The sequence below is a fragment of the Epinephelus lanceolatus genome, chromosome 12 (genome assembly GCF_041903045.1).
Source record: "Epinephelus lanceolatus isolate andai-2023 chromosome 12, ASM4190304v1, whole genome shotgun sequence".
Classification (NCBI taxonomy): Eukaryota; Metazoa; Chordata; class Actinopteri; order Perciformes; family Serranidae; genus Epinephelus; species Epinephelus lanceolatus.
The window spans coordinates 34,130,288-34,153,267 of NC_135745.1; the positions used below are offsets into that span (position 1 = coordinate 34,130,288).

Consider the following 22,980-nt stretch of genomic DNA (forward strand, 5'->3'; position numbering starts at 1 on the left):
CATGCCATCCCATCCGGTTTGCATTTAGTTGGACGATCATTTATTTTTCAACAGGACAATGACCCCAAACACACCTCCAGGCTGTGTAAGGGCTATTTGACCAAGAAGGAGAGTGATGGAGTGCTGCGGCAGATGACCTGGCCTCCACAGTCACCGGACCTGAACCCAATCCAGATGGTTTGGGGTGAGCTGGACCGCAGAGTGAAGGCAAAGGAGCCAACAAGTGCTAAACACCTCTGGGAACTCCTTCAAGACTGTTGGAAAACCATTTCAGGTGACTACCTCTTGAAGCTCATGGAGAGAATGCCAAGAGTGTGCAAAGCAGTAATCAGAGCAAAGGGTGGCTATTTTGAAGAAACTAGAATATAAAACATGTTTTCAGTTATTTCACCTTTTTTTGTTAAGTACATAACTCCACATGTGTTCATTCATAGTTTTGATGCCTTCAGTGAGAATCTACAATGTAAATAGTCATGAAAATAAAGAAAACGCATTGAATGAGAAGGTGTGTCCAAACTTTTGGCCTGTACTGTATGTATTCAGTAAACAACAGTAAATAAATGAATGATACATCAGCAGGATTCATGCAGGAAAAATATTTATTTTGTGATTGTTCAATAACACAATAAATAGTTGAAAATAAATAATCCAAATATCATTGATAAATAAATAGCACACAGTCTGTAAATACACTTTTTAAAAAAGTACTTAAACACACCATCTTGATGTAAAATATAAGTTAAATGACTACGTCAAAATAATAAATATGTCCTTTTAAAAAGTCATAAAGTCGACTGAAGTGTTTTCCAGATCATTTGAATGTAACACAAACTGCTACTATGCAAAGTAGTTCTGCATAGCTTTGTGAAACTGCCAATCTGTTAGAGCTCAGTGGCTCATTTAGTGTGTTCGCCAGAGTTCAGGTACGCGATGGCTCTGTTGATTGTGATGCTGCGGACGTGGAAGCCCTTCAGCACTTTGCAGAGGCTCAGTCTTTCGTCATAGGTGCTTGGGCGGTCAGCAGCCTGGAAAACACACAGAGAAATTATAAAATGAGTCATTACAGTTAGACTGTGATCGGTCTTACAGGTCAAGGGGCACTTCTTTTAGTGTTGTCTGCAAGTTTAAAATCAAAGAGACTTGATTAAATACAAAAAAGTAACACAGAACTTTATCATAACTCATTGTTATTGCGTGCATTAAGAGATCTCTTACCTCGTTTTCAGCCAAGTCTGTTGGCAGAGACCATTTGAAGCAGTTCTGTAAAAAGCAAATGTCTGTCATGATCAAGTCAATATTGCACATGTGGCTGTTGATCTAACAGCCAGTGTTATAGTAGTATTGGTGTAAATGCTATTTAACAACACTGAGGTTGAATGCTGCTGGTGAGTTACCTCCATGAGCTCTCTGAGGCTCAGCAGAACAGTTGGAGCCAGTAAACTGTCAGGGTCCGGCTGAGCAGCTAGAAATTTGTAGTAGTGAAGCAGATCCTCTCCGATGTTTGTCAGACATGAGTCCTGGATCGAAGAAACAGCAAAGAAATTCATAAAGATACATATTCATTGTTACAACAGCCCGGTCGTTACGTCTATGTCTATCTTTATTAAGCTCATAATGTTCAGTTTTTGTAGACACTGTCGGGAACGTGTAAATTCAATTATATGTTTATTATTGAGGTCAAGTATGTGCATCAGGGATTGTAATATCTAGTCCTAAACTGAACTGAATGATAATAATTAAATGCAGTCTTGTACAACACCATAACTATGACCTCACAGCTAAAACACTGAATTTAATTAACACCCCTATGACAGTATCATCGCATTACAGATTGTACAGGTGTAACTAATTAAGTGAACACTGTGTGTTTGGATAAACTTAGTAAATACAATCGCTGAAAAGTGTCTCAGATTGTTTTTTCCTACTTATTTTTAATGCGTACATTTGAAAGTCTAACTTAAGTAATTCATTGGCTCTTAAAAGAGACATAAAGGTAGAAAAATAAACAATAAAAATATAAATATTTGTCACAAAGACAGAGCAAAACCTACCTGATCAAACTGTGAGTTAATTATAACTGAGCACGTTGATTTCTGTGGGACAAACACAGTGTAATTTTAAGTAAGACAGGAGCACAGTTAAGAACAAGCTCAATGCAATTTAATTTGTGTTTAACATTTCGTTATTATCATTATAGAGTATTTTGTCTTGTATATAACTTACATTTATGTATGAGAAATGTGTCATTATTTACCTGTGGTGCACACACAGATGGCGTGTTAGTCTCCATGTTCAGCTCCACACTCTGCTTTGTGCAGTCGATTCCACTGAACAGGTTGTTCTAGTACACAGAAACAGTTTTAACATTTTAAAACTGTAAATTAAAGACAGATTAAAGATGGCAGTGCAGGAACTGATAATTTAGCTCTTTAGTCTTACCTGTGTGAGTGTGTCAGTGATGTTCTGTAGCAGAGTGTGTGCGTATAAAACACAGGTGTCCGTCATCGGTCCTGTACCCATCAGTGGCACAGACTGGCTGACCTGAGAGCAGGCGAGCACGAGGAGCAGCAGAGCAGGAGTGAAGTCTGAGTGGAAAAGAGACAATATAGTTCCCATAGTAAGCCTTCAGTTACTTTGCTGCAAAAGAAATACAGTTCAGTCAGAGTGCGTTATACTCACAGAGCTTGACGAGAGGCATCTTGGATAAGACTTCAGGTTCTTCAGTGTAACTGACTGAACTCAGACATCCTTAAGTGTTTTATACCCAGAGTGATGCAGGGATTTTCCTCACCGTACAGCAGCTTGTTGTCACCTTACTGTAAATTGAAAGTGCACAGTCAAGGTTGTGTAATTTTCCCCCTATATAGCAAAATGCTTTGGTGAAACTGGAATTAACATTACACTGATGAGTAATGGTGCTTCAGACTGGTAAACTGTTCATTGTTGACATTTCCAAAGAGTGGAGAGTGAAAGCATCATGTTTGTGCAATATCTGCTACGTCCAGTGGATCAAGAATAACACACACACACACACACACACACACACTCTTTAAATGTTAAATGTCAGAGAGAAAGGAACCCATCACTCAATTACAACGTCTTGTACGATCTGATAGAAGTTAAAAATGTTTTTTTTTTTTAAATAATGTTGATCTTTTTTAAATTATAAAGTCATCATATATATAGAAAAATATTTAAAATAGTGTTTGATCAATTACTCAAACCAGAATTAATAATTATTTAGCTTCTAATGTAGAAATATACTTGAAGCTGCGTTTTATTTTAACAAGTTTATCTTACATCTGTGTTAAATATCTGTTTGGTACCTGTTGTTGCCACTTTTGGGAAATTTGTTAATGATTCTTTATCAGATTTAACTGCCATAACCTACAATCCAAATCCATTTCTCTGTCTCCTAAATGACAATTCATCCTCTAATTTTAATGGTCCAGTGTGTAGGATTTAGAAGGATATATTGGCAGACATAGAATATGATATATTAAGTTTCTTTAGTGCATATATCTACATAGGGAGCAAGTCCTCGTCCACAGAATCCACCAAACTTCTTTATTCAGTGTTTTTATTGGTTTAAATCACCGGGTCTGTTTGTTTTGGAGAGGAAGAGACCTGTGGATAATTCAGCTCCAGTAAAAGCCTCCTGAACATCTGGATCTTAAGAGATAAGAGAAATTTGTGAGCACACATTAGCAGGTGCTGGGTTCGCAATTGCATTGGAGAAACATTTATTTGTAACTTGAAATTGCTGTATTCAGTGTTTTTAATAATTTAAATCACCTAATCTGTTTTTCCGGCTCCCAGTAAAAACCTCCTGAGCAATGAACACTGAAGGAATTCTAACCGTGAGAAGTACAAATCTCTCTGCTCCCTGCGAGATGTCACTAAATCCCCCTAATCTTCCTTTAATCATTGTAGGCTATTGTTTGTGTCTTTACAGCCACTGAGTCAAACAAACATCAAACAAACAAACAGAAAAAAACAAAAACAAAAAAAAGACATTTCTTGCAAATGTGTGGTGGTGGTGGTGATGGTGGTGGTGATGGTGTTTTAGCTGGTATATTCAGTATATCAGTATATTTTGTGTATGTTCTGCCTGAAAACACAATAAACATTTAATAACCAAAATTAAAAGACAAATAAATATATATATATATATATATATATATATATATATATATATATAAATGAAAAAAATCTAAGGTGGAAATTATTTATTGATTCTTGTAGTTCAAGGGTGTTGAAGTACTTGTAATTAAAAAAAAAAAAGAATAAAAATAATAATTATTATTATAAGAGTTGCTACTTTTTATCAACCGATGAGTTTAACTGAGTTTTATTTTTGTCTCCACAGTCAGACTTGTTCCCCTTTTGCTTCTGGAAATCCTCTGCAAAACTCAGTTACGTAAGTGTCAACACTGGTGTGAATGAGCATGGGCTGCATACGTGGATGAGAGCAGGCTCACTTTCCCGATCTGCATTTGATGAATCAATCTCTTATTGTTTTTAATCATTTGGATTTACAGTGAATTACATCACCCCTTTGCAGATTTATCGAGAACACCCCGATGCAAATGAACTCTCAAGAAAACCACTTAAATATAAACAGCGTTCACACACTTGAAACATTTATTACTGGAGTTTTTTTTTTTTTTTTAACAATCATTATACAGTACAATTATCAGTGAAGCATACAATAGAAAAGGAAAATTTGACTTTGTGTTTTACAACATTCTTAAAAAGCTGAGAGTGAAAACATTTAAACACAGCCAGACAACAAGGCATGTTCTTCATCCTTTTAATAAAGTATCTTTTAACATTTACAGACAGTATGTCCATAAACCCTCTGAGCAGATAAAATAGATATATGTTTAGGTTGTTTTCTTCATATATTTGTTTTATATGTTTTTGCCATTGGTAAATTTAGCATAACAAAACTGACAGCATTTTTTAATTTGGGGGCTGTCATGCCTCCACTTTTGCTTTTTCTATCCCTATGTATTAACCAATATACATTTTTTTAAACCCATATATTGTAATTTAATCTATTGACGAGATAAAGGCATTTAACATTTACAAATTTGAATTATATAGTTCAAAATGTTGTACAGTACAGCTCTAAATGCATCTTTAAAGCAGGTGGAAACTGTAGCAGCGATCGAATTACAATGCAGCAGCATTAAAACACCACCGAGAAGCTAAGCTGCAAAATCAGCACAGAGTGTTTTATCATTTTCTATTGCAACAGCTCAGTTAGTAGATGTTTAATAGTGAATTCCAGTGATGACACAGTGCTCTTAGTGAAAGTAATGATAAACAGGTGAACGGACTATGTCTACAGATCAACCGATCAATCATCTTGATTATTATAGAGACAAACAAAAGACAAAGTTAAGTCAGGTGTGGCACCTGGAACTTGACATCCTGTCTGAGACGGTAGGTGCTCTCTCCGACCCAGCATTAACATACATGAGTGTACCGTGCAAAATCATGAAGACGTAAATCAGGGGATGCAATTACATTGAGAGGATTCCCCTAATTCTATAAAACATGGCATGATTAATCACGCTGAGTGGAAGTGAAAAGCCTGCACAAACTCAACTGTGTCATACAGAAAGTAGTGATCGCCCATCTTCTTTCAGACGTCCTCCTGTCCTTCGACATCATCCTGTGAAGGAATACATTATGTGGGATGTCTGTGTGTGTTAACATCATGGTGTATTTCTCCAGAAACAGTCAGCACAGATGGAGTTTCGTTAGTAACACTGGTGACAGTCTATGGAGCGGGAGGTAAGATGGCGTGCAGACAGACACGTGTAGACGAGGTGTTTATTTAGAGATCGCTTTCTCTGCTTGGTGCCGCTGATGGGTGTGGGCGTGCCTGTCGCAACAAAGACAGGAAGTACGTTAGAGCGAGGACAGGATATGCAGCCACATGTGTAAATACAGCTTAAACGTTATCATCTCAGCAATCGATTTTTTGACAGACATTACAGATAGAAAGACAAAGAAAAAGAAAAGGCAGATTCACCTGGTGAGGTCCTCGATGTCCACCAGCATGGCGTCCTGCTCCACGTGCAACTCGTCCCTCATCAGCAGCAACTGCACCAGCTCCTCATTTAGACCTGTGTCAGATTATACAAGGAATTAACTCTAAATACATCTAATGCATTGTTGCAGGTTTCATGGTGGTGTTTTGATTTTATTTTATTTTTATTACGAATTTAAAAGCACAATGAATCAAGGGAGCATCGTGACACAAGAATCCCAGAGGACAACACTAATAAGCATTACTTAAAACACTTATTTCCAAAGTGGTCCTCGTTGGAAACAACAAACACAATACATGAAAACATTTAGGAAAATAATATACGAGCCTGATCTGTGAAAATGGTTAGAAAATGCCTGTAACTTAAATTGTGATATTTCAGAACAGGCAAAGACCTTAAAGCTTGGTAGGAGGTTACGAAAACAATATAGAGAGACACAAATAGACCACAAAGATGCAATGAAACTGCAAAGAGACACAAATCAACAACAAAGAGGCACAAATCGACTACAGAAGGACTCAAAAAGACCACTAAGATATGCAAAGGAATTGCAAAGGGACACAAAATAACCACGAAAATGGGTAAAACAACCATAGAGACACAAAATGAACAAAAGAGACACAAAACAACCACAAAAGGGGGCATAACAACCACAGAGAGACACAAAACAACTACAAAGAGACTCAAAACAGCCACAAGGAGACACAAAATGGTCACAAAGAGATGCAAAGAAACTGTAACAAGACATGAGGACTACAAAAACAGGGAAAACAACCATAAAGAGACACAAAACAACTACAGAAAGACTGGAAACAACCACAACTAGACACAAAATTACCACAAAGAGATGCAAAATATCTATAAGGAGACGGAAATAGAACTGCAAAGGGACACAAAGTAACTCCAAAAACAGGCAAAACAACCACAGAGACACAGAGACAAACAACTTAGGAAAAAAAATACTGAATTCAGACACAAACCACCACAGTCTGTGTGTGCTGCTCTTATGTAGGAGAGGTGGTGTGGCCTTTTGCATATCTGTGCCCAGGGGTCCATGGTTTCATAACCTGCTCATGTGTGTGTGCTTGTGTTTTTGTGTGTGTTTGTAACCCACTCACTCTGAATCTGTGAGTGTAAGTCATTTGTGATGACTTGCAGCTGTCCGAGACTCATGTCCCTCATGTCTCCTCGCCTCAGATTCCTCTTCATCAAGCCCTCGCTGATGTGGGGCAGATGGGGAAGCTGCGTAACGTAAACACACACAGACAGGAAATGACTGTGTGTCTTGACATGTGAAATGGCACAGTTAAAAAAAAGTATTATTAAATATTAAATTCAACTGGATCAATGTATCTAACTGGGTTTGCAAATGTCTGAATTCCTGCTCTTTTGTTTGACGGTATCAGGGGTTTTCTTTTGGTCTCACACACACACACATTATAAACTCTGACTGACCTTCTGTTCGGGCAGTGCAAGTCCCTTATGTCATTTTATTGTGTTTACTGTAACAGCAAGTTATAGTAAGTCAGTCTATGCTCACTCTTTTCCCCCTTCACGTGTGGTAAGGATATGTCATTGTCATGATCATCTCCTAAAAAGCATAGAAGAAGAAGTAGCACAGAGCTCCACACACACACACACACACACACATACACAAATCCCATGATCTGTGTTTCCTTCTCTCTCACTGACTAACCAGGTCAGCCACAGGTGAACGTCTGTGCAGTTGGATTTGCCTCTCCACCTCCACCTGCATACGAGCCATGGGTCGAGCCAGAGCCAGCGCCACCCGGGCCTCCTCCTGCAGCCTCCGCTGCACCCGCCAGAACCCCCCGCAGTCATCTAACGGGTCCGAGTCCTCCTCCGCCGTGTCCCGGTCCGATAACGATGAGCTCTGCTTGCTCTGGAGAGGAAGTTGCGTAAGTGATATCATGATCTAAGAGCTTATTGTTCTCACACGTGGTTATTCCAAAGAGTAATGAGAGTAGTGACGAGTGACGAGACAGCAGCACATACACAAAAAACACAAAGACTATCTGAGCTGTGCATACCACAGGGGACAACGGTGTGTCCAGACTGGTCTCTGTCCTGCTGTCCTCAGCATCGCTGTCTTTGTCACTGCTGCTGTCATTGACAAAACACACCTGCAGGTTCACCCCACTTTGCAGTCTGAAGAACACAGAGTAAAGAACATGAGAGAGGAAACGTTGATCTCAAAGACAAAATGAAACTCACAGAGAGAGGGAAATGACTGATTGATGTACTGATTTTGTTTTACACACACAAAACAAACAGTTTGAATTAAAAGAATCACAACACAGTACTTGTTAGGAATCCAGGTCTGTAATTTTAACCTCGACAAGATGATCCTAAAGGACATTTTACAAAATTGAGCTTAGACAATAACAAAGAGAGAAGTGGAAAGTAAAAAGGCCAGAAAATATTTGGATGCAAGCTTCAAGCATTTGCAGAATTCAAAACATGAATAGCAACAACAACAACAACAGTGCATTCAGTTGGTCGTTGTAGTTTCCACAAAAAAGTTAAATATATCATCAAAAAGTTTGTCAGTTTTCTATACTGTACTGTGTGTCACGTGCCAGCGTCCCTGGGGAAGTTTTTGTGTGTGGCACAAGACAGGAAGAGACACTGCGTTTCATGTTTTTCTTATACACAGTGGCAAATGGTGCCTCTTAACACTCACTCACGTTTAACTCACTAAACTTTAAGATGCTCAACAAAGGCTCGTGGGAATAATAAAAGGGATGGGTGACCAATAGCAAAAACAATTTAGTGTCATAAAGCAACAGCTATAATGATGATTCCATGTTGGATAATGAGAAAAAACTGCTGTTCAGTAAAACACTAAAAACAACCACCATTGTTCTCATACCTTTGGCCTAAGGAGTGTTTAATGGTTTGGGCTATGCCTCTTAGTTCTAATTAAGGGAAATCTTAATGATACAGCATATAATTGATAATAATTATAGTAATCAGAAGAAAAACTTTATGTATAAATCATCCTTCAAAACATAGTTACAAAGTACCTTACTATAAAAACAGATTTAAACACGTGAAAAAACAGGAAAAGAGTGAAACACACTCGAAGCCAAAAACTAAACACAATAAAACAGAGAGTAAATCGAAATTAAAAGTCATAAAACATGTTTCATGTTAATAAAAATCTGTGCTTTTCTGATGCCGCTCGTTGATGAGGTTGCCCTTTCTAGAGCCAGTGTTTGGTTTGTCTGTTCTGGGCTCCTGTAGAAACATGGCAGTGCAACATGGTGGATGCCGTGGATGACAACCTGCTCCCAGTGTAGATATAAACAGCTCATTCTGAGGTTACAAAAGCACAAATCTTATTTTCAGGTAATTATACACTAAAGAAAACATACTCATAATTCTATATTGCATTTCTGCCAGTATATCCCCCTAAATCCTACACACTAAACCTTTAAACCATTTGGTGTCCACGTAAATTAGCCATGAAGATAAAATAAAACTAAATCCCACAACCAAGAAAATTCACACATTACAAAAGGTTAAGAGTCAGAAGCAAGAGCAAAAAAAAAAAAAGAAAGAACACGTTCTCAACCTAACCTCGACAAATATCAATATCAGTATCTTTTTCACGTCTAAATATGCCGCGCTAGGTATCCTCCTGCATCTGTTGTTGACGTTCTGATATGGAGTGTCATTTATGCTTGTTACACGCATTTTGTATTTTCAAAATCAAAATACACTTCAGTTTTCACAGGGAATGTGCAGTTTCTGCTCATTAGATACACACAGTCTTTTTCTATACACATATAACGTTGGTAAAACACCTTGTGTTAATGTTTATTTCCTTGTGCAACAAAAGCACATGGTTAGGGTACAAAAAAACATCATGTTTTGGCTCAACATTCACACAGGAAGCGAACAGCTTCTACTGCCTGGTGGTGTATCATACTGCCGCCATACCATACTTCTGCGTGCCTTTCTGACACCAAAATCACTGACAAAGCAGCAGCATTTGACGACTAAAAATAAAACAATGTAAAATCTATTCACCTTTCAGTTATACGGATACTGTATGTAAATGATTAAATATTATTGCACAGTAAGTAGTACAATATTGCACAGTAGGATGTTGCACAGGAATATCACACGGTATGAAATGTGTTGTGCATTCTTGTGAGTGATGTCCCAGTCTGTGACCTAATGTACTAAGAACAAAAGCAGTTGAGAGATTTAATGGAACAGCTAAAGCCACACACATTACATAAGGCTATCCACAGCAGCTGCATCTTAACCTCAGCCTTTCCAAGAGCTCAAAACCCCATTCACCCAGTTCCAGATCATGATACTCAAACTGAAAGAACCTAACAACCCAAAGTTACCTTCCCTACACTGGGATAAGAACAATAACTCATACAACATCACAAACTGGGCAGGGTGGTGTTGGAATTTCTACCCCAAACTAAACTCCCGAGGGCGCACCTTCACCTCCGCTCGTCACATGACTCCAGTACTACCAATCAGAGCTGCAGAGTTATATCAGGCATCACTTCTTCTTTCAGGAGCATTCGGGCCACAGACAGCGCTGCACTTCCTCAAACAACAGTCAGAATCATAAGGGGGTGGCCCCATTGTTTGATATAAAAAACGCCCCCTTTAAAAGTCAAAGTGCCAGAGAGTTACTAGAGGTCAACGCTGTCATAAAACAAAGCAGAATGGTGTTGTAGGTGTAATAGTGGCTTTGGTTAACCAGCTTGCTTCTGATGTAATGCAACTCTTTCCACTACGTGTGTGCGCAAACCTCAATTACAAATATGAAATACCAACTTTGTGGGAAAAATACTTTCCTTTAGTTTGATTTCATGTGTCATATACTTGATGCACATCAAATTCAATCCATATTTGGAAGCAGTTTTGCAATAGCCTTTAGAATACAAAATAATCATTAAAAAAATCATATTAGTTGGCCTTTATTTTTATTGCACTTTTATATGTGCATGTCACAATGATGCATAGATGATTAGCAAACTAAAGGGCTGTTAAAACGTAAACAGTAAAACAATGGAGAATTCATACCTGTAGAACTATTTATCAGTCTAGATTGTTTTTGTGTGAGTTGCTGAGTGTAGAAGATATCGGCTGATATCGCTGAACTGTCTGCCTTCTCTTCAACATAATAGAACTAAATGGCACTTGACTTGTGGTGCTCAAAGTGCCAAAAACTACTTTTGAAAAACTCAACAGCAATGTCTCTTTCCAGAAATCATGACCCAGTTACTCAAGATAATCCACAGACCTTGTTGTGAGCAGTTTCATGTAGGAACTACTTTCTTCCTACCAAACTACACCCACCAACCATATCACTGCGTAGTAGGAAGTGTGCATCTACAGCTAGCTCACCTAGCACCACAGAGCTAGCTAACTTTAGAGCTCAGCTGAGGATGACGCCATTACACCAATCATCAAAAAACCCGGTTTAAACCCTGACAATCCAAGTAACTTCCGCCCAGTGCTTAATCCCCCCCAAAAGTGGGGGAACACTTTTTTAAGCGGCACCCAAGCCGCCTCACTGCGCAACTCCGAATGGAATGGTTGTGACATCTAGTGTTGTCACGGTACCAAAATTGGGACCCACGGTACGATACCAGTGAAAGTATCATGGTTCTGAGTAGTATCACTATACCACAGCAAAAATGAGGCAGATGCGCCTTTTGTCATTTATAAAAAGATAAATCACTTTTCTATAATACATCAATGATATAGAATAAATTACTTATTGACTTATTCATACTTCAAAAACAGCATCAATAAGTGATTAACATAGGGGGGATCAAAATAAAATAAATAAATAAAATAAAAATCAACCAGCCACCCTCCTCCCCTTCTTAAGTAAAGAACAGTCCCTTCATAAGTAAAGAACAGTCCCTAAAGTGCGCTGAGGTTTGTGGACCGTTACCTGCCACAAAAAGTAATGTGAACAGCTCGTTTCTCCTCTGACACGCCACATACCTGTGTGCCGCCACAGCTCGGTTGTCCAGGTACTACTGGGCACTCTGTCGCTGGTAAGCCATTATCTTGCGCTGCGGAGCCGGCATAGGCTATTTGACCGCCGTATTCCTGTCTGTGACCCCTTTCGTTTCTGCTGCTGGTTGAAATATGTAGGCTACTCACACAGCATGCTGAATGATTTATTTTGCTCGCACAAAACTATTTTTAGTCGCAAATGCGAGTGAAATGCTCGCACATAGAGCTCTGTGGAAAACAAATCACTGCCGACAAGTAAAAAGAAATAAATAATAACTTTCACCGCTCAAAGGTACTCACATGTCTGGAAAACAAACCACTACAGCAGCATATTGAGTGCCAGGTGGCCAGCGCGCACAGTTATTGACCAGCATGAACTGTTATTGACCAGCGCGTGCCGTTATTGGACGGCGCATGGACACTCGCCCTCTTGCGATTGGACTTTGAACTTATCCCACAGTAGTGGTACCTGAGGCACCGTAGTACTACGGTACTCCACCCTGCAACACTAGTGACATCAGCCAATACTGTATGTAGTTTTTAGATGTGAAAAGTTCTAGACCCATGCAAATTAGTTCCGGAACGCACCAGGGCCTTTTCTGAAAAAATCCTGGTATGCGTTCCAGTACGTTCCAGCTCAAATTAAGCACTGCTTCCGTCCCATCTCTAATCTCCCCTTCCTGTCAAAAATCCTGGAACGTGCTGTCGCCTCACAACTCAGAACCCACCTCACCTCCAATAACCTGTTCGAATCTTTCCAATCCGGTTTCCGTTCAAAACATAGCACTGAAACAGCCCTCCTGAAAGTCACCAACGTTCTCCTCCTCTCCTTAGACTCCGGACACCTCAACATTCTCATCCTCCTTGACCTTACAGCAGCCTTCGACACCATCAACCATTAATCACTCCATCCTGCTCTCCCGACTGGAATCATCTCTCCACATCACTGGCACAGCACTCTCCTGGATTCACTCCTACCTCACCAACTTACACCAGTTCATCAGTATAAATAACTGCACCTCCCCCACCCCTCCCCTGTCCCAAGGTGTCCCCCAGGGGTCGGTGCTTGGTCCCCTCCTCTTCATCCTCTAAATGCTCCCCCTTGGCAAGATCATCCGTCGTCACGGCCTCCAGTTCCACTGCTACGCCGACGACATCCAACTGTACATCTCCACCAAAGCCATCACCAACACCGCCCATTCCACACTCACCAGCTGTCTCACTGAAATAAAACCATGGATGCAAACAAACTCTCTCCAACTGAACAGTGACAAATCGGACATGATCATCATTGACCCTACATCCCGCACCAAAGCCATCTACAACCGCTGCCTCACCTTCGATAACTGCACTCCGTCTCCCTCACCACACACCCGCAACCTAGGAATCATCTTCGACAGCCAGCTATGGTTTTAATGTATAAGTTTGTGTGTTTTATACAGTTTTATTGCTGTTTTCGAGTTTTATTCTGACTTAGCTCTATTTTATGATTTTTTTTAAAAACTGTAAAGTGTCTTTGAGCATTTGTTGAAAGCGCTAACCATTAAAATGTATTATTATTATTAATGTTTACAGAAGTTGTCATGAACAATAACATCTACAACATCACACACTGGACAGGGTGGTGTTGGAATTTCCACCCCAAACTAAACTCCCGAGGGTGCACCATCACCTCCGCGTGTCACGTGGCTCCAGTACCACCAATCATAACTGCAGAGTTATATCAGGCATCACTTCTTCTTTCAGGAGCATTTGGGCCACAGACAGCTCTGCACTTCCTCAAACAGCAGCCAGTAGCCAGTAGCCAGCATCCCCATTGTTTGATCAATGCTGTCATGAAAATAGAGCAGAGTGGAGTTGTAGCTGTAGGTGTAGGTGTAGTGGCTTTGGTTAATCAGCTTGCCTCTGATGTAATGCAACTCCTTCCACTACGTGTGAGCACAAAACTCAATTGCAAATATGAAATACCAACTTTGTGGGAAAAATGCTTTCCTTTAGTTTGATATCATGTGTCATATACCTAATATATATCAGATTCAGTCCATATTTGGCATCAGTTTTGAACTTTAGACTTCAGAATACTTGAAATCTTATTTGGTAACCTTTATGTTTTATTGCACTTTTATATGTGCAAGTCACAATGTCGTACAGATGATCAGCAATCTAAAGGGCAGTTAAACTGTAAACAGTAGGAGGACTAATGCATGCAAATTTGCAAAACCATGTAAAACAAATAAATAATCATGATAATCATAGTAATAATAATAATAAGAGATACAGTATCTAATTTTGGCGAAAGGCACTCAAAGGGACAGTTCACCCTTAAATCAAATATTCACATTTATTCTCTCACCTGTAGAGCTATCTATCAGTCTAGATTTTATTCGTGTGACTTGCTGAGTGTCAGCGATAACGGCTGCTTTTTCTTCTGTACGGTGATATGGTTGCTTGATGTAGTTCATTAGCGAGATAAGAGTTCCTACATGAAACTGCTCACAACAAGGTCTGTGGAATATCTTGAGTAACTGGGTCATGATTTCTGGAAGGAGACATTGCTGTGGAGTTTTTCAAATGTGTTTCTTGGTGCTTTCGGCACCACAAGTCAAGTGCCATCTTGTTCTATTATATTGGAGAGAAAGCAGACATATCCATGGCCGATATCTCCAACACTCGGCAGCTCACACCAAAATAATCCAGTTTGATAAATAGCTCTACATGTGAGAGGATGAATATGTATTTTTGATTTTGGGGTGAACTGTCCCTTTAAAGGGGAGCACCACCTAAATTAAGAATTGCAACATGTTATTTTCATGGCCCAGCAAAATTCAATCAGTACTTGTGAACATGAGCTAATCTCTCTCAAAGCCAGAACCCAGAGGAGGAAGTCTTGTGATGTCATAGGGTATAAAGTCTGAAGCTGTTCTACATACAGTGAATGGGAGACTGATTTTGTGGACCCGCAGTTTAAAAAAAAAGAAACCCAAATGAGCTTTATTCTACTGTAATGTTCTCAGCTGCGAAACAGAATTGTACATACACACACACACTAGGACATTCCCCTAGGTGCTCTAAATGTCATCTATAACATTTTTCATTCTCTATGGAGCAGCTCCAGACTTTAGACTTGATGACATCTCATATTTGAGTTTTAGCACTCTGGTCTTTAGATTTGGGAGAGACCCGTCCATGTTTACTCATGTTTTTGGACTGTCTTAGACCATTTGAATAACATGCATGAATTTTTAAAAAGCAAATTTTTAAAAAGCAAAGCAAAAGAATTTTTTCAGATCTGTCTGACTCATGAAGCTGGGGCACTGCGAAGTTTCTATATCAGCAACTTATCACACATCAGAGGTTAACCAATGTCAATTTCCATGGACTATAAACAACACTTTCCGGGAAACCTTCCATTTTCTCTCTGTGTGTCTGTTATGTGAATCACTTGTTCCCTCCCTCCCTCTGTTGCTAAGTCTGACATAAACACACAGGATAAATCATCTTATTTACTCAGTTGCTTGTTATTGCACAATGATGCATTGTCTACTGCGTGACTCTCAGTGTCTAAGTGGACTTCCGCAAAGGACATGCTGTAATTTACTGTCATTTGCACTTGACACCTGAGCCAACAAGCCAATCCCAACAGTTTTATCTGTTTTGATTTGTGTGTTTGTGGCTGATAGTTCTGAGTTGATAGATGAAGTGAGCTGCTGAATAGCGTCCTCTTCTGGCTGTTAGGTAGCGGCTCATGTTTGCCATGTACTGAAAATAGCACGAGATGTTACAGATGCTACAAAACATGTGACATGAAGACCGTTAAAAAGCTGTCTTGAAAAATGAATGTATCTCCAAATAACCCTGTAACACCAAAACCTCCACTGTTCCCATGATGATCATTTTATAGTTTTTAATGCGCCATTTTTAATATGTGCATATCATCTGTCACTTTCAATATAAATCCTACATGTTATATGCAGGAATGTGTACATGCACATAATGTACATAATCATCCAGTCCATGTATATCCATTCAGTATATACAGGTGATTCTGTTTTTATGTGGTAAATATATGAAGGTTTTTAATATATTATCTTGTTTGTTAAAGAAGTCAGTTTCGTAAAGTCCTTCAATTCATCTGAAAATTCAAATTCACCAAATTTGGAGATACATGATATTCTTTGGACAGCGAAGTTTCCAGAAAGACTGTGTGGGTGCTACATGTATGCACAAATACAGACACAAAAGAGGGGTTGATTCATTGGTTTGCCATATAGTGGTCAGGTGTATAATTAAAACCTTGTATTGGCTAGTCATGTGGTCTATATGAGGAGGTTCCCTATTCAGGCAAAACATAGAGTCTACAGAATCTACAATTAAGTTTGATATTTAGGCTTTTAAAGGTCCATTGTGTAAGATTAAGGGGGATTTAGGGGCGTCGGTGGCTTGGTGGTTAAAGTGGGTGCCCCGTGTGCAGGGCTGTTGCTGCGGTGGCCCGGGTTCGAATCCAGCCATAAAGGCAAAAATGCCTTTATGGCTGGATGCGGTTTGTTTTAGCAGGCGTGAACAAAGCAATCGTACTCGGGTGCGCACCAAAACAACCGGACCAAAGCAAGACAACTCTAGGTCTGAAAGCACCCTTGCTCTCCAAAACAAACAAATAGTGGTGATTTAAACCTGTAAAAACACAGTAAAGTAGCTTCACGTTACAAATCAGTGTTTCTCAGATGCTGTTTGGCATATCGGAGACGGACTGTAGCCCAGCACTTGCTGATGTGTGCTCAACTTTTTTCTCTGATAACTAAAGATCCAGATGTTTAGGAGGTTTTTTACCAGGAGCTGAAAACAAACTGGTGATTTAAACGGGCAAAAACACTAAATGAAGCAGCTCATCACAGGGGGGCTGCTAACTATGGTGACCGATGAAAATGTGAATGGTCCTATCTAGAGCCAGTGGTAGGTTTGTCCAATATAGGCTACTGTAGAAACCTGTAGAAACATACATATTCTTTTATAATCAATTTCTGCCAGTATATCCCCCTAAATCTTACACACTGGGCCTTTAAAATAGATTCATAATGTGAATCCAAATTTACTTAATCTAGGGCGTCTCACTGTTTCCCTGTCATCCACCAATAATAAACTGAGAGAACATCTAAAGAAGCGTCAGCTGTCAGACGCTAAAACACAAAAAATATTGGTGCCAGCCTTCAAAAGGCTTCATTGATCAAAGTGTAGTAGGCTCGTACACACACACACACACACACACACACACACACACACACACTCGATCCAAACCCACCGGGAGGACGGGCCGTTCTTGCTGCAGCTGGTGTAGATGACTGGTTCGTCGTCATAGAAACTGCCAAGGGCAAGTTTCTGCCTGATGGACTCTCTCTCATTCCTCTGGGCCTGCCAGAGAAAAGAGAAAAACACATAAATATAAAGAATTTTAACAATAGCGCTGCTGCTGCTTCAGTTCCATCTCTGCGTGACTGACCAAGTGTGACATACTTGAGAGGAAACAATATCAAAATTGAGAGCGCAGGTTGCTATTTAAATCAAAGCTATAAATAAAGAGAAGCTAAGGAGGAGGGGCAAATATGGATTACGCAGGTAGATGGAAAGAATTTAGCAGTCAATCCAATTCTCCTCATTTCACACATTAGGATAATCCAGCTGAGGGCTCATGTTATAACTGTATAACAGTGTTAACTACACTGTCAAAGCTTAAGCTAACACATTTATGAAATCCAGTTCTATGGTCTTGTCTTCTGCTCCACCATAAGCTTAGATAACTGGTACAGACATCACTCCTTACGCAACACTCCTCCTCTCATTTCCTCTTCAGCCTCTAAATAATCAGTCAAACCAAAAATATCAGGGTAAAGTCATCAGTGTAGAATTTTACAACCCACGGCTGCAAATTATGATTATTGTCACTGTTGAATATCTGTCTGTTGACCAGTGTTTCCCAAAGCCCACGATGATGTTTTATTCAAAACCCAAAGATATTTGGTTCATTCTCAGAGGAGTAAAGAAACCAGAAAACAATCCCATTTAAGGAGCTGGAATCAGAGAACTTGACTTTTTGTCTTATGAAATTACTCACACCGATTATTTGATTTCAAATTAGTTGGCCATTGATATAATGGTTGGCAACTAGCCGCTCTAACGCGTTGTCTAGCCCTTTTATAGACCGACAATCTGGTGACAACCTGTCCATCCACGGCTACACAGGCCTCGGGGCCCCAAGTGTCAGGGGTCCCCTGGAATTGAGCTGCAAAATGTCAATCAAATTAACACGTGCCAACCAGGAAGAGACTTGAAATGACCACAAAGATGCATAAAAGAGACTACAAAGAGATGCAAAGCAGCTACAAAGAGATGCAAAATGACTATAAAAGGGGGCGAAACAACCACACACACAAAAAAACTACAAAGAGACGTAGTAACCACAAAGACACAAACCCACAGAGGTGTGTAATGGCTACAAAGAGATGCAAAACAAGCAACAAAACAACTACAAAGTCTGTGTGTCTTGCTCCTGTGTAGGAGGGGTGGTGGGGCCTTCTGCATGTGTGTACCCAGGGGCCCATTGTCTCATAATCCGCCAGTGCTCTAAACGAATGAATCTGGCAGCTTCTGTCATCACAAACAGTGCGCAGGTAACATCCTGATTGAACATGGAGGAAAAGTATACTGTGTGTTTTTTGCTTTGTCTTTCCAGATACACACACCAGACCTAAAAAAGCAAAAATATCCTCACTGTTTTTGGCTAAATACCTTTAAATGACGTGTCTCTTCTTTTAACCAGTTACAGCAATTGATTAATCTTTAAGGTCTTCGGTAATCAGTTGCAACCACAGGATTATAACTGATGTAAGAGGCATCAATAACTGTCTTCATTTTCTTGCTTGTCCATTAACAGTCCGTCATCAAGACAGCAGCCAGTATCTACAGTAACATAGTTAAACATGCTGTGCCGTCCACCTTGTGCTGATGATTCAGAATGCTACGTCATTCTGCTCTCTGTGTGCCAGCGTCATATTGCACAGTCTCACATGACAGACATTATCTCTCCTCTCGTTCTATTTGTGTCTTTTAGATCAGAAATGTTGTTTATATTTAGTTTCTCTGCATCTAGAGGTTTCGCTGCCCTTATTTCATTTTGTCGTCTTTCCTTTTCTTCTTCTCTTTATTTCCTACCTTAAATCATTTATCAATTTTGCTTTATCTCCTCTGTGCCCTTTGATCTTATTTTCTTTTTGTCACCTGCAAACATTTAAGGTCATTTGAGCTTTGTGGGTTTTGGATACACAAATCCAAAGTCTTGAAGTCTCACAGTTTTTGTCTTGAAATACTGAACGCAATGTTGCAGCATGACATGATTTCCTATTGCCCACAAGTGCCCACATGAATAACACCTCTAAAATTAGGGATGTTTCTCATATGTGTCAGCGTTCTCTCTCTAAATAACCTCAAAACCAGCCCAACACAAACACCCTTTTTGTGACGCATCATTACATGAGGCTGTGATGTAAGAGCATAAATCACTCTTGCAACCAACGCGACAGCCGGTTCAGATGTCCTCCTTACCAGCAGACTGTCTACACACACACACACACACACACACACACACACACACACACACAAAGCCTATTTTACCCCCCTAGAAGAAAGTATGTGGTGTCGGAAAAGCACTTCATGGTCGCTGTAAATAATTTATGGAACACAGAAAAGCCTGGCGTATGATTACACACATAGATGAAGATGAAATGAAGATGAAAATTATTTTACATTTTACTGAGGAGATGTAAAGACAGAGATGCACAGGTGGAGACCACATACGAACACACCCACACATCTGCTAACCATTATGGCTGATTCATCTACAGCAGCTCGCCCATGATGGCTACCTTTCATGTATACCTGTAATGCTACATAAGCTACACCCTCAGAAACAGTAACACATACAAACACAAATCCACACACCTGGTAAATGCGTTTCTCCTGGTGCACCATCCTTCAGCGCATCGTACTGAAACAGCCGCCCTGCCCTTCTCTACACTGCAGTGAAGCTAGACCCAGGAGACCCTCTCATATACTGCAGCTCCGTGCAGGAGAGGGAGGGAGGGAGGGAGCAGTGAGGGGAGGAGGGGAAGCAGCAGTGAGAGGAGGGGAGGGGGGAATGTGGGAGCAGGAGAGGAAAGAGTGGGAAGAGACGGAAGCGGAGGAGGAGAGAGACAGAGCTGCTCAGTGCTGCCACTGCTCTCCTGATCTGTTATCTGCTCCTCCATCTTCCTCGCTTGCTTGCTTGCTTGCCTTCTCCTCTCCTCGTCATCTTTCTTTCAATCGAAGGAAGGGTATAAATAGCAGCTGCTAGAAATCAGTGTTCTGATAAGAGGAGGCAGGCCTTATAGATTTACAGAAATAAGGGCACACAGCAAGGTGAGTGATGTGGAGGGTTGAGAGGCCGGGCTAAACATAGCCTGATAAATGAGACTGCAGCCCTGGAAAACAAAACCATTAAAAAGGCTGATCAATAGTAGCCTCCTCTGATGAATGTCAGCACTTCTTAGCAGCGCTGACGTGGAGTCTGCATCTGCACGTCAGCCGAAAGCAGAGCAGCGAATTTCTAATTGCACGTTTACTGTTTGTTTTGTCTCCTAAAGGAGTCTCCTCCAGCCCCATTCCACATCACAGATTCAAGTGTGATGAGCTGTAAGAGAGACGAGGAGGCACTAAGGTGTACATGCTTGCACGTGCGAAAAGAAACACAAATACACACACACAAGCAAGCACGTACACATACACACAGTTAGTTCCTACAGTGCTGTGTCACAGTGCAGCAGTGGGCTGATTAAGCAGCGTAATATTTTGAGTCATCTTTCAGCCTTCATCAGGATCAGTGGCCAAATATCCCCAGCCTTTCTGTTCCACACATTTCTCTAAGGGTACTGTTTATACCATTGTAATCATATACTGATTCAACACATGTTTATGTTTTAAACAAGATATGCACAGCTTCAAATTGCTACTGCTGTGAAGCACATTTTCCTCTTTTTGTCTTGAGATGTTTTTCTGTTTTTCTGAGTAGAAACTTTGGCAGGACATATAGACTCAGACGTAGTAATTCAGTGCTTGTGTGGCCCAGATGGAAAGAGAGAGTCACTCACAGAGATGCTGGTCCGTCTGGTTCGCCCTCCACTGTAACAGTCCTCTGCCTGTGGTGCGAAGATATCCTGGAGCTCCTCAGCCCAACTGCGGCTGTTCACCATGCAGCCTCTCCCTCCTCTCTGGTGCTGTGTGTCACTGTCTCCACAGTCCTCCCACCAGTGGCCTGTGTCGGCCTTTCTCACGAACACCTCTCCCTCCTCTTCCTCATCCATGTCCACATCATAGTCCTCCATAAAGACAAAGTGTATGGAGAGGGTGGAGCAAATGTCAGGGCTTGGGGGAGGGACTGAGTGCCCTGGCTGGGAATATGGCCACAGATGGACTGAAGATATTTAGAGGTGGGACAGAGATCTCTGGCTGAAATCAAACACTTGAATGCTGGCTGTGTTGATCGCTTTCATCTCTGTGGTATCTTTATGTTTCCTGTGATCAAACAGATAAACAGATTAATGTAGTTGCAGCATTTCAAACATGAAATCATAGCAATATTCTTTGTCATTCATGCATCATTTTAGTAATTTTTAAATAAAAAAAAACATTTGCTGGTTTCATGCTTCTTCAATGGGAGAATTTGCTTTTCTTTGTCATACATGATAACAAACTGAATAGCTTTGGATTTTTGGATTATTGGTTAGATAAAACATCATCTGAACACGTCACCTTGGACTCTAGGATATTACACAGGGCATGTTTCATTATTTTGTGACATTTTATTCACAAAGCAATTAGTGATTTATCAAGAAAATAACAGGCAGATTAATTGATACTGAAAATTATGCTTAGCTGCAGCCCTAGTCTTTATGAAAATAATTCACAAAACAAATAAACATACTGAACCACAAGTGCATCCTGAATTCTACTCTCTGGTCAAATAAAGACATCAAATCATATATTGCACATGCTGTATATAGGACTCACCTTCATTGTAGAGTGCAAACACATTCTCAAGATGCCTGAAATAAAAAAATCAAAAGCAGCAATCATACCAAAACCGAGATAAGCACAGTGTTGCATAAAAGGACAATCACTTCTCCCATGCTGGACAGAGACTGTATGATGACCGCCAAAAGATGGACGTCAGGATTTCTGGCTCCTCTACAGAATTAATCCTAAACACAGTGCTCTATAATTTCAGCCGCTTTCAGAACAGATAAAATATAAACGATAAAGATGTGCATCCTTGCTCTCCAAGACGAGCATTCCACGTCTCTGTGTTGTCACGTGTGGCTTAGTTTCAGTGATGTGTAAAGATTTGTGTGTGTGTGTCGTCACAGGGTGCCCAGAGGAGAGAGCACCATGTGGAAATATATAGGAACGGACAGAATGGGATGTGTGTGCATGTGCTGTGTGACTGTGTGTAGGCGTGAGGGGGTTTCACAGAAAATAATAAAGAAAATTTTGAGCATTTAGAGACAATAAAGATTTGAAGCAGACAAATCTATTCTTTATATTTGTCTTTTTGAAATCCAGTCTCAAATTTATTCCAATGATTTTTTTATCTGCAGCATTCATAAATCTGCTCCCATCTCCATGCTGTCAGTGTCAGGCACAACCAGTCTTCCTTTGGCAGATTCAGTGGAGCAGTACGATGAGGCTTCTTGGGTACATTAGTATGGGTGAGCGATCATTTCTCATATTAGTCAAGATCTAAAAAAGTCTGAATAAATAAAGAACAGAATGAGGCAGCCAGCAGAATATCAGCATCAGCATGTAG

At 40.2% G+C, this 22,980-nt stretch overlaps 2 protein-coding genes across 3 annotated transcripts; both read right to left on the minus strand.

The window, feature by feature from the left end:
• Window positions 1-618: 618 nt before the first annotated feature.
• LOC144465009 (interleukin-12 subunit alpha-like) lies at window positions 619-4,118 on the minus strand. Its single transcript, XM_078172832.1, has 7 exons — window positions 2,680-4,118; window positions 2,440-2,585; window positions 2,255-2,341; window positions 2,052-2,093; window positions 1,395-1,517; window positions 1,216-1,260; window positions 619-1,025 (listed from the first exon to the last, which is right to left on the minus strand). The coding sequence occupies exons 1-7, from the start codon at window positions 2,696-2,698 to the stop codon at window positions 897-899; spliced, it is 591 nt and encodes a 196-aa protein (XP_078028958.1). The 5' UTR covers window positions 2,699-4,118; the 3' UTR covers window positions 619-896.
• Window positions 4,119-4,626: 508 nt separating this feature from the next.
• LOC117272491 (schwannomin-interacting protein 1) lies at window positions 4,627-22,486 on the minus strand. 2 transcript variants are annotated; one of them, XM_078173318.1, is made up of 8 exons: window positions 22,185-22,486; window positions 21,266-21,689; window positions 17,389-17,498; window positions 8,117-8,234; window positions 7,762-7,968; window positions 7,184-7,307; window positions 6,047-6,140; window positions 4,627-5,896 (listed from the first exon to the last, which is right to left on the minus strand). In XM_078173318.1, the coding sequence occupies exons 2-8, from the start codon at window positions 21,497-21,499 to the stop codon at window positions 5,845-5,847; spliced, it is 939 nt and encodes a 312-aa protein (XP_078029444.1). In that variant the 5' UTR covers window positions 21,500-21,689; window positions 22,185-22,486; the 3' UTR covers window positions 4,627-5,844. The 2 variants fall into 2 exon arrangements, with proteins under 2 accessions (XP_078029444.1, XP_033507339.1); XM_033651448.2 differs by lacking the exons at window positions 21,266-21,689; window positions 22,185-22,486 and adding an exon at window positions 20,082-20,238.
• Window positions 22,487-22,980: the final 494 nt, after the last annotated feature.

Excerpts from the sequence above, each read along its gene's own strand:
- LOC144465009 (XM_078172832.1), bottom strand. Across the intron at positions 1,518-2,051 it reads TTAACTCACAGTTTGATCAG|GACTCATGTCTGACAAACAT; the intron begins GTAGGTTTTGCT and ends TCTTCGATCCAG. Across the intron at positions 1,261-1,394 it reads GCCTCAGAGAGCTCATGGAG|AACTGCTTCAAATGGTCTCT; the intron begins GTAACTCACCAG and ends TGCTTTTTACAG.
- LOC117272491 (XM_078173318.1), bottom strand. The coding sequence starts at position 21,499 with ATGGAGGACTATGATGTGGACATGGATGAGGAAGAGGAGGGAGAGGTG. Across the intron at positions 7,308-7,761 it reads GTTCACCTGTGGCTGACCTG|CTTCCCCATCTGCCCCACAT; the intron begins GTTAGTCAGTGA and ends TACGTTACGCAG. Across the intron at positions 5,897-6,046 it reads GACATCGAGGACCTCACCAG|GCACGCCCACACCCATCAGC; the intron begins GTGAATCTGCCT and ends TTGTTGCGACAG.